Below are 12,126 nucleotides of genomic sequence, written 5' to 3'. Positions count from 1 at the left end.
TTTTTTGAAAAATAATTGTTTAACTGAAAAATTTTTTTTACAAGTTTAGGAGTAAAAATCTTTTAAGTAGCTCTTTACATGTGTAAAACTACAGTTGGGATAAAAAATTAATATCTGAACAGAAAATGAAATTGATTTCTTAATTAAATTAAACTGTTTTATGTAGTTGATGTTTTAAATGGCTTTGTTCTTACTAGTAATTAGATAATTTAATAAAGATATTACTTGTATTTTGGAAGATGAGTTTGTCAACACATGGCTCACAGTTGGATCAATCAATTGTAATTTTTTTAAAATAAAAAAAATTTTTTATGTACTAGAAGCTAAAATTAATTGAAAAAATCTATGAATGATTAAAACATTTGTATATAATCCTTGGGAAAAATAAAAACTTACAATTATATTTTAACCAAAAAAAATCAAGAATACAAATTTTATAATGAATAACGTTGCTTAAAGTTAATTGGTACAATAAATTCTTTATTTTTTAAATTGACTATGTGAGAATCCTTAAGTACATTGTTAATTTTTGTCCATAATTAAAAACAATTTTCGTATAAAACATAAGTTTAATTTTATCAACACATTTTAAACAAATAGTTTATAAAAACAGGTGTACAAAAAGAATGGATTCGTTGAAATAAAGTACAACAAATTTAACATCGATTGTTCAATTGAATCACTCCATTCTCGCACTGCATCGATAAATAAGTATTTACCCCAAACACAATTGTGGCGAAAATGTAAATGCGAAGGTCATAGTACTAAAAATGTACACAAACTACGTACGGCAGACAACGCCAAAATAACGTTAATCCATGCAAATTTCATCAAGCGCACGATTCACGTGCTCATTAACGCGACGAAGCAAAAAATAACAGAGCTAGCGTCATCGGTGAATTACAAGAGTATTAAGTATTATAAAAAAACTTTTTGCTTGGCAATACGTTCGAATTCGAGCTTATTCCAGTTTTCTCTTGTCGTTCACTTCTTTTTGCCAACGTGATTCTTCAACAGTTGATTCACCGCGTTCAACGCCGAAATGGGAATCTGAAAAAAGGAAACAAACAAACATTAATACTTTCGATGCGTCACTTTGCGAGCTAATTCGCAAGCGCATTATCATTGAATTCGCGAGCCTTCATTTGCAAGTCAAAACCCATCGCAAGCGAAATGCAAATGTGTATAATAGCGTGCACAGGTGTATAGCCCACACAGACTCGCATGGAAAAAAGAAGAGAAAAAAAAAAGAGAACTCACATTGAAGATGTCATCGAAGAGGGTGCCCTTGTTCTTGTACTTGACGTCAGCGTCGCTCGTCGTATCGGGCGATCTCGCGAAAATCCCATACTTCCAAGGCTTCCTCGCAGTGGTACCCGCCGGTTGTTTGGTCGTCGGTGACGCCGCTGCCGGTCCCTCTTCCGCTGACGCTTGATCGGGAGATTCAATGGCATTGTCAGAGGAGGTCTTGTTTACCGGGGCTACGCGCTCGGCGGCCCGCTTCCGAAAGTACCAATAAGCCGGGTTCTTGCTCTTTTCGCTCGACCCGTACTCCCCGCTACCTTTTTGTTTTTTTGTTTTTTTTTCGTTTTTTTTTTTTTTTTTTCGTTTTCCATGTCAACAACGTGCATATATACACACACCCCCAAGCCCCCACAGTCGATGATTTATTATGCGCTTATCTCTTTTATTTCATACAAGTGTATAATATTTGTGTGTACATTTACGTGCGGGGTGTATGTGGGAAGTTGTTACGGTTTTTTTCGGTATGTTAGATTTATTACCTTTGGCGAAACAGAATGAGAAAAAGAGACGTGGGATGGGAGGGGGTACGCGTTTAACGTGCCCAGCATGCATGCATTCGCATTGTATGTGTGCAGAGGAGAAAAAAAAAAAAAAAGAGAGAGAGAGATAACAAAGAGAGTTTGGCTGCTGTGGCTGCGCCGACGCGAGATGAATTTGTTGAGTCGAAAAAGTACAAGGGAGGGCTTCTTCTTGGCCGCTCGAGTCACGAATCCACATATATATATATGTATACCTTTCGTTTGGCAGCTCGACCGAGCAACGGGCTACTTTTAATTTATCGCCGATGCACGCGATATTACGTGTACGTTGTTCTTTTGTTTCCGAATCGTTTTGCTCGTTTACCGTGTACTTATGTCGTCCGAGCCGACTTTATTACTCTGGTATTATTAATAAATCAGTCGTGCTCGTTTATACCTACATATAAATTAAAAGGATTAAAAATGAGCGACTTTTGCGAAATACTCGGAAAAATAATTTTATGAATGCAAAATAGGCTTTTTAGAGGTAAAAATAATCATACATTCACGGACCCGTTCCCTGAACTCGTAAAAACTACGAAAACGCTCGAGTGACGCCGATGAAAAGATTAAAGAATTATTTTGACGAAAAAGCAGTATTGGCATTGCCATGCAAAACGTTTCCAAGCACTCGCGTCAGCAAAGCTATGATTTTATATTATAAATGAGGTGCAGAGAGAGAAGGGAGGGTCAACAGGATTTTGGCATTAGTGCGTTAATCGTTGAATAAAGAAAAGAGTTTTTACCATTATTCACAGAAGCTCCTGCGGTAGCACCGGAAGAAGAAGAAGAGGAAGGTTCCTGAGCATGAAAAAACCACGATTTAGATGACAATTGCAAAGAAAATGACATTTCGAGGGATGGCGAATATATGACAACACAAAATTCAATATACTAAAAAAAAAATGAAAAGTCCCATCAACAAACGGACAATCTTTATTGACCCTCGATTAACCCTTGCATGTACAATCTCAATACAAAGCTACACATTTGAGATTATACGCACACGTGTTTAAATGTAATCTTAATCCATTAACAGATAGAAAAAAAAAAAAAAAAAAAAAAAAGAATCAAAATCCACCCTCAATCATCTTGGACCAATAATTTACCTTGGCCCTAGGATCGTCATCTGCACCGTCCGCAGCTGCGTTCACCTGCCAACACCCAGAGCATCCACCCCAGTCGTCAAACAAACGAGATCGATCGCTCGTCAAAGGGTACATGTACGTGTATGACACTCACCTCGGTAGCTTTTTTCGGCCGCGCGATCACTTGTATGTTCTTGCCCTTGGTCTTGTCGTTGCGGAGGATGCTGTTGTCCAAGTTGCCCACCGACGACCTCGAGACGATCTCACCCTGCGGCCGGGGCCCCGCCAAGGAACCGGCGAGTCCAGCCTCGGCTTCCGGGCCACCGCTGCCGAGACCCGCTCGCGCGTGGAGGCCACCCGCTGCAACCATCACGACCCGTGATTTTCACCCACCAGAAGAGGGGAATTACCTATACCCAACCGGTGATCGATGATGGGACCGCTCCACGAGGGAGTATAGTGATGGATGCTCGCCCGCAGAGCCGAGGCTAAATTGTTGACTTTACCGAGATTGGGACACACGCTTACGTAAACTCGGCTCGTTAAGTTTATTTTATCGCTGTTGTGCAGGAAAAAAAAAAAAAAAGAAAAAAAATACACGGCGCCTTACCGATTATTGGCATTATCTACTTTGAAGCCCGTATACGATCTTGATGAAGCCGTAGCTTCGGCTCATCGATGCGGAGGGGAGAAGATTACGGTGCAAGTGAGCGATGCTTGTGGACGAAATCGTTACAACGTCAAAGCCCGAACGGAGCGTGGATGATGGGATTTATTTATGGATAAAAGTACCGGTGGCTCGCGATTTTCCAAGGGTCGAAGGAAATTACGAGTTGCACGAAAGTTAATGACTCGCGGTGGCGCGTAACAAAGCGATGGATCCTTTGAATTTTCAAACACGCGCTTCGCGGTACAATCAGCGCGTCATTCAAGCCGTTAACAATCGGCATCGGGTGAATACCTTCAACCACCGATTGAACATTTGACCAAATGGAGGGATGGGGGAGGGGATGATTTAGCAAGTAGGTGGGGTATACAATAGAGCGTCTTACCGGGTCCACCGTCGAGAGTGCCGCCGAGACCGGCGCTGGCGTGGGCACCGCTAGGCGTGCCGGCGCTCGCGTGCAGCCCGCCGTCCGCCTTGGAGCCGGTCAACAGGCCGCCGAGGCCCGCTTGAGCGTGGTAGCCGCCAAAGTTCACGCGGATGCCGCCCTTCGTGAACTGGATGAAAGGCAACTACAAACAGGTTCACCCAAACTATCAATCGATATGGTTTTCATTTGGACTTTTCCTTTTTTTTTTTTTTTTTTTTTTTGTTGAGTGTTTACTGATTGCTGGAGTTTATTGACTATTGTCGGGGACACTGAACGATTGATTGCTACAATACTAGCGTGTTACAAATTATTATAATTTACATGAAAATTACAGAGTCGGGTGCTCTTGAAATGGTTGTTTTTTTCGGTAAATTCTTGTGTTTAAGTCAACGGCGATATTTTTATGTATTACCAGTTTATTTAGTGGGAGCTTACCTGTAGCTTGGTGCAATTTTTTTGTACACACTTATACTTTTAGTAAACGTAGGAAAAAATGTAAATAATTCAAGTCATGAATATTTAATAGTATCACAAAGATATTTTGATTTTGGAAAGGAGGGCATATTAAAATAATGATGAACCGAACACATACAGTTAAGAGAAATTCGTCTGTAAACAAGGAAAAGCCCTTGTTACAGGTACCAATCGAGTGACAGACAGAACCTTGTCGCTGCTTAAAAAAAAAATGCAATTACTCATAAATGTTTTATTTCGATGAATCGTTTTCGAATTTCGTTTACTGTAAGATTTGAGTATTCTCGATCCACCCTCTCCTCATCGAGTTATCGATATTAAAAGAAAAAAAAAAAAAATATCTCTTCTAGTCGCAAATAACTCTGTTACGTCGCATACCATCAGCGACACACGAACAATCGTTCAAAAACGCCTTGCAAATGATCTGCTCTTCGTTAAAGATATCATTAAGGAACCGTCATCGGCAAAAAGTTGTCCTCGCCCGACTCGTTTAAGCCGCACGCGCTACTTCCTCAACTTCTCTCGGCCAACTGTATACACACACATACGTGACCCACAGCCGTAAAATTGGCCCGACACTTCTGTTTATCCGTATATACAAGCTAAACCCGCCCGCAGCAGCAGATGGAGAGAGAAAAAGAAACGGGCCGACCCGCCCCAGGACTAATTTCGCTCGGCTCATTAGATGCTGGCTAGGCGCACACGCCCAAACGGAGTTTTAAAATGTTCCTCGCGTGCCGAGCGCAAAAAGAAACCTGCAGGTCCGCTGTTTTGGTTGCTGTCAACAGATTCCGCGCTGGCGTGAAATGAGAAATAAAAAAAAAATAAAAAAAGTAACGAGGCGTAAAAAAAAGACACGGTGAAAGCTGGCTTTCAGACGCCCACGCACTAGGCTGAACTTTTGCCATTTGAAAAAAAAAAAAAAAAAGAATTTAGGTACACCACTGTTCCATCGGGTGGTTTTTTTTTTTTTTTTAATATCTCGGAGGGATCCCAATGTACACGTAAATGCAGGCACGTCAGAAGTCCTCGCTTAAGAGGAATGCAAGTCGTACTTTTTACCCGCACCGACGCCTAATTGGTTACCTAGCCGCAAAGACCGGCGCGATACATCTGGCTACACGTTTTTTTCGGTGCGCGCGGGTCTACTCTCGTTTATTTCTTTACCTTTTTTTTCCCCTCCTTTCTTTCTCTGTAATTCGGTAAATCACGAATCCCGGGCGGGGCTCGTTAAATATTACGTGTTCATTCGTTGGCTGATGCAGCACGTGCGCGCCGTTTGAATTCTCGCGCTTGGTAGTTCAGCCGCCGGCTTATTTATAGGGGTGACGTTGGTTCGGCAGGTGTATACAGAGAAAAAGGAGGTTGGGAGGGAGAAAAAAAAAAAAAAAACACGGCACCGTAGTTGGTTTGTTCGAGGTGTGTTTTATTAGATGTGCTTTTAATGAATGTCTTTGCTATACCTACTCTCTTTCTCTCGGCCGATTTTGAATGTAGTTGTTTGGGCGTGGAGGAGAGGGAATCACCTCACACGAATGCGTTGAAACCAGTTTGAATTATCCCGATTAACGCGAAGCACTGAATAAACATTGTTTCGGGGTACAGTTCGACTTTTATCGCGGCGATAACGGAAGGTTTACTTACTACGGATGAGAGATTGATTGTCAAACGGACAGCTTTAACGGGTTTGAATTTTTTTTTTTTTTTTTTTTTTTTTTTTTAAGTAGGTAAGTATACGCGACCAAGTTGTTTTTCAAGATGTTTTCAATGGACCCAAGAGTGATTCTTGTTGGGTGCGGTAGCGATCTAAAAATTTTTTTTTTCAATATCCCAGCAGATGATTTTACCCGAGCCGTTTGAATAGCTTTGTAACAGTAGTAAATTTAAAAGAATTTTTTTTTTTTTTTTTGAAGAGTTTTAATTTCTTACATGTGTGATTTAAAAAAAAAAAAAATAAATAATTATAACAATAGTAATAAAAAATAAAAATAGCAAAATGTTCCCAAACTCGTTTTGGGCATTTCAATAACGCTTGTTATACTCGGTCCTTCTCGTTATAAGTACTTTTTGCATCTGCCTCACAACAAAGGAAACAACGATGACTAATAAGTAGGCAAAAAGAAAGGTACGCTGCTATGCGTCACAGGAAGCATTATCCTCCATATTATGTATTCGTCATTTTTAGTGATGAATAACTCAGCGCAAACACTAAAATAAAAAAATAAAACAACAAAAACACTAAAAACAATCGCAGAGTCACAGCCGTTCCGACAGTAGTAAGCAAAAAAAAAAAAAAAAAAAAAAAAACATGAATTCAAGCTAGTGAAAAATTTCCATGACGATCGCTGCACGGACATAATAAATACACATGCATCCACGTGCACATTATGTATGTAGAAACTCGTAGAAAAATCTCAATATAATTATCAACGGTAACGCCTATGAGACGTTAAGAAACCTCGTGTTTTGCGCAACAACAATGTTCCGGCAGCCACGCGCTTATATACGTATATATACCCCCCGTCTCTCGCTTCGAACCGGAAGCCAATGGAAAATACCTCCAACGAGACGCGACTCTAAAATTTCACCGCCAATAAAACTCAAATGAACCACGTAGCTGTCTTATGTATTGCTTGTGCACGTAAAAGTGGAGATCGTGAAAGAACGAGGGAAAAGCTAGCAAGTGAAAAACCTTCGTGGTCTCCCCCTGTGGCTATATGATCTTGTTGTGTACGACGATTAAGCCAAAACGGCGCGTAAAACGTTGGGAGCTCGTGATAAAAGGTGGGAAAAGTGGTCGCATCGACATTTTCAAGGTGGACCGGGGGACGAAAAAAAATGAGCTCGTGCCCAAGTATAGGAAGAACAGAGCCACTTACTTGCAAAACAGATATTGCACTGAATTGCTGTGGCTGCTTTTGTCTTTCGGACGAAACAAGGATTAGGGTATAGGATCGAATAACAGGTTTTCGACTTGTGCGCTCACTGCGAAGACGTGAGCAAGGAGCTGGTTTTCTTGATGTTTTCATTTCGTTTTGATCTTTGCAGGCTTAGACTGACATATTTTTATGTTTTACATCAAAGTCTCGTAACTGATGGTCATACGATTGGTACGTGCAAAATTTTTATGCAACTCACGTGATATTCACAGGATTTCGTTAAAAATAATCTACTCATAAATACATCACTTAATAAATGATTTTTAAGAGGCTCATTGAAGATGTATCGGAGTTCTTACTAGACATTGCTGTTTTCTCGCTAATCTTTAGATCGTATTAAATCACTATTCACTAGACATCTGATTTTTTTTTTTTTGTAACGATAATAGATCAGGTAAACGTGACAGAGTAAAAATATTTCGATTACTCTGATTTAATGAATAATTTCCACAAAGGGGTGAAATAAAAGTTTGAGATGAGGTACTGCGTATACACAAAAAGAACTGACATTCTTCCATCGCCAGGACCAAAAAACATTCTCCTTTCAAAATGAATTTCGCGCATAAATTAAAAGCCTTTTTTTACGTAAGGCGACACGCATCGGATACGGAGGCGATAACCATCGTGTAAGGCCAGTCCAACTTTCGGACAATCTCGTTAAAAACGAACGGGCGTATACCTACAGGGAGACAGGGCGTTCCGAAATTTTTAAAAGCGGTCCACTTATTGCACTCGGGTATTTAACGTCATTCAAAAAATACGTACCCTCGTTTTTTCCTTTCCGTCCACCCGTCCGTCTTGGCCGTTTACCTCCTTCATGAAATCATATTCGACAGGAGTATGGGTTTTTTAAATCTCACGCCCAGCCTCGATTCGCGTAAAAAATATAATTGAAATAAAAGACGCGGGAGAGTAATTTTTTTTATTTTCTCGCACTTTGAATTAAATTTGCAAACGTCCCTAAAGAAGTAATAATTTTTCACACCATATTCCTCAATAAGGAACAAAATGGCATCGCTCTTTCTATCGATTAACTTTCCGCAGACGCAACTCGTGCCGAAGGATACTTGGAAGCCATCGTGCCTTTCCCACCTCATTGTGCGTCACAATCGTCTTACGATTTGACAAAGAACAAAAAAGTCTCGACTTTGTTTCACCGACACCTCGTGAATAATTCCTTGGTCGCGTACCTGAGACACCGATTTTTATTAGAGCGCCAAACGCGATACTCCGTGATTGCCGATCGAAGGGGGAAAAAAACGTGGAAAGGCATACTGTTCCAAACACCGGGTGCTGTTGAAACGTTCCTTTTTTCGTCGAAATTCACATGGTGTGTGCAACACAGCGAGCGCGGACGAAAATTTATTAAAATTATTCATTGCCCCATTTTCGGTACAGGTTTTCGAACGGATCACCGACTAATTACCCCCGTAAGCATCTAATGTAGGAAAGATCAATGTCACACGAGAGAAATTAAACTCTTAATTTTTTTTCCTTCATCCCGTGTCGTATTGTGATTGTCCGTAAGGCATGACGCAACATACGTCCCGAGGGAAAACGTATTACCAGCGCCATTCAACGTGAGAATGAAACGAGCGTAATTGTTTACTGGATAAGGATCGAAGGCTCGGGCGTGCGAGTAACCGACGAAAATGTATGTAAGGTATAAATGGCGCTAATATTGTAATCTTAACGCGTATGGTATTGTAAGAAGAAAGAAATTTGCAGGCTAGCCTTGAGGGGAATTTTAATTGGGTTGTATAGGTATACACAAAGGGAGAGGACTCGGAAAGATTTCCTCCCCGCGATAAGGAAACGAGTCGCCGTGAAGTGAGGTAATTAGTATTAATTAGCGATGGTATGGGGAGAGGGTACTTTATTCGATATTCGTAAAGGTGAGTTTTATTTGAAAAGATGATGCATCGTTTCATGCGAAATACGTACGTTACGCAGTGTGGAATGTAGAAAAAAAATAAAATAAAATTATAGCTCGGGTCAATATGGGTAAAAGACAATCGGTTCGATTTTCGGGCAACCGACACAGTGTCACTTTCAGATAACAAGAAGCCCCATTATTTATGGTTGCCAATTAAAAAAAACATTGCATGCACCAAAGAAAAAGTTAAATCCTCTGAGATACAACTGAGCCGTTTTTTTCAAATAAAAAACCTTTAAACTAGCTATTTCTGGCCTACAACCATCGATTTTTGTCAACGAGGAATTCCGCGCAATCGAGAGAGAGAGAGAGCAAACATTAATCACCAAGGGGCCATTGCAATGCGAATCGCACGTCAATTTTAACGAAAAGCACAACACAATGCTCCAAATATAGACTTTATTTATTTTGATTGTGGGTACGATATATTTTACGACTAGACGTCACGCAGAAATATAGCGTTACGTATACGTGCCCACACTCATATATATATATACAAGCATGCATTGTTCAACAGAGACATAGAGGGAAAAGGGAAGAAAAAAAAAAAAAAACAATAACCACACGTCGTGCGCTCACCCAACACGACGAATCACGAGCGGCTAATTCTTCATTAATAAACCGTCATCAGAGGCCCATCCGAGACACAATCTTGACTTCCTGCTCGCGGCGGGGCCTTGTATAGTCATAAAAAGAAAAAAAAAAAAAGAAAGAGAGCCTCGGGCCATCATTCCCGAGCTTGACTTTTGTACGGACGACACACACGGGTAATTAACGTCTCTTTTCCCGAGGTGCAGGTCCACAATAAGGAACCGGGTGAAAGCCCATCCACCCTAATTGCGACAAATTATTAGTCAACGCCTCGCAAAAGGTCTACCCCCCCCCCCCCTTGGACCGTACGGGGTGCTGTCCACCGATATACACCCCAGGTTTTTCCATTGCTTGCACATATATATAAAGCCGGCCCGTTCGCCTAGCTCGCGTTTTCTCGATAATTGCATAAAACCTTTCTCCCGAGCACCTATTACATATAGTAGGTGAGCGCGAGTACGGCCATCGGTATATATATATATCATATCTTACACGCCTTCCGTCTCGCCAGTCATCATCGATTCATCCATCTAGTCGTAAATATTATTTTTTTTTATTTATTTTTTTTTTCCACCAGCAATGTTGCGCTCATTTCGATCCTCGACGCTATAAAAGTATGACAGCTGTCTCGCACAATATACACTCTGCTGCTATATATACGCGAGGAAAATAATAACCCGGTAGGCTCATGCAACGGGGGTACGTGTAAACAACATATATATAATCTCATACGGAGCTCTGATTGTTTTTTAATGCACATGAAGCTGCCTTGGGAGACGATGATTGTCTTGTATAATTGTGTACACACTCGCTTGCTGCATCTCCTTTTCATACCGAGAAATCCGATTTTCTCGAGATCGACGCGCACATATAATAAAAAAATTGGGTGACTATAAGCAGCCGTTTACTGACATAATGGTACGTACAGAGATAGCTCAGATGTAGATATATATAATAACGTACGCAGCGTCTTGGTTATACTCATCGAGGGGTCGTTGATTAGCCAACGCATTGTTAGATCGCGCGCTCGTATCGGCCGGGGATCAAAAGTTCAAGTTCAGCTTACGAGTTACACTGCGACTCGGGCATGCAAATGGCAAAGAGACGGAGAAGAAAAAAAAACCAGAGATAAATGTCAAAAAGAAAAACAAAAAAAGACTCGTTCGGATGACCCGAAAGGGCGAAAAAAGAAAAAAATAAAACCGGGGCCGTATACCGATCGAAGGAACGAGCGATCGGCGCGGAGTCAAGGTGTATACAGCGCAGGATCCAGAGCTCACCCGTTCGATCGTTCACTCGCGGGAGCAAAAAGAAAGGCCGCGTGGCGAGTAAAAATAAGGTATATACATATACATGCGTATACACTGGTGGTGGTAAGGGATGCGAGTGTGTGGGTAAAGTATAAGAACAACTTACTGTGTCCCAGAAAACTCACCGGACCGGCCGAGTCGCTGTCATCCTCCTGAGCGGGAAAGCCCCGGGCAAGGGCTCCTAAGGTGGCGAGGATTAGCCAGCAGGCGGTGAACGCCGCCGACGTGTCCAGCAACACCGCGCGCCTCGACATCTTTGCGTTAACTGGACGCCAAGAGTGTTGCCGTATATACCCGGCCACGGGAACTGCTCGCTTCGCCTTCGATATGCCTATATATACACACGTATATCTCTGTCTGCCTACACTTTTGTATACGTGCACGAGAACGTGGTTAATATGTATGTATGTATATATATGACACGCACACAACCTAGATAATCGCTCTTTCTTTTACCCGCCGGTTGCGTGTGCGTTTTGTTACGCTGCTATCCCCTGCTTATATGTATATATGCACGCTTAGGTTGTACGTTTAGCTTAGCCGTGCAATGTTTTGATTGCAAGGGTAATTGATGTGCGAAGCGTTTTCGGACTTACAAGTATACGTATCTGTGCGCATCCGATAAATGGAGCTGAAGCGGCGATGGATTATAATCTTGTGCGATTGGTTTAGTGTAAAATTAGGTGAATGTGACAGAAGAGAGGAAAAACGAGGCACGGGGACAGTATGTATCGGGAATCGGGAGAGAGAGAGTTTTTTTAGAGCGTGACGCACGTAGAACGGTAGCGCAATTTGCGTATAGTAATGACCGTGGTTGGTACAACCCGAGGTGTATCGGTAGCGCGTGTGGATCGGCAAAACTGTTTTCGTT

General features: G+C 41.5%; 1 protein-coding gene across 1 annotated transcript; it reads right to left on the bottom strand.

The window, feature by feature from the left end:
- Positions 1-549: 549 nt before the first annotated feature.
- LOC106637592 (uncharacterized) lies at positions 550-11,595 on the bottom strand. The gene is made up of 8 exons (XM_089588856.1): positions 11,381-11,595; positions 3,964-4,147; positions 3,066-3,271; positions 2,905-2,977; positions 2,755-2,768; positions 2,570-2,717; positions 1,261-1,562; positions 550-1,050 (listed from the first exon to the last, which is right to left on the bottom strand). The coding sequence occupies exons 1-8, from the start codon at positions 11,507-11,509 to the stop codon at positions 985-987; spliced, it is 1,122 nt and encodes a 373-aa protein (XP_089444982.1). The 5' UTR covers positions 11,510-11,595; the 3' UTR covers positions 550-984.
- Between the last annotated feature and the right edge of the window lie 531 nt (positions 11,596-12,126).

This window comes from Copidosoma floridanum, unplaced genomic scaffold (assembly GCF_036245765.1).
Source record: "Copidosoma floridanum isolate Cflo_tuat_1 unplaced genomic scaffold, Cflo_Japanese_pri ptg000007l, whole genome shotgun sequence".
Classification (NCBI taxonomy): Eukaryota; Metazoa; Arthropoda; class Insecta; order Hymenoptera; family Encyrtidae; genus Copidosoma; species Copidosoma floridanum.
This window is presented reverse-complemented; position numbering and strand designations above follow the sequence as displayed.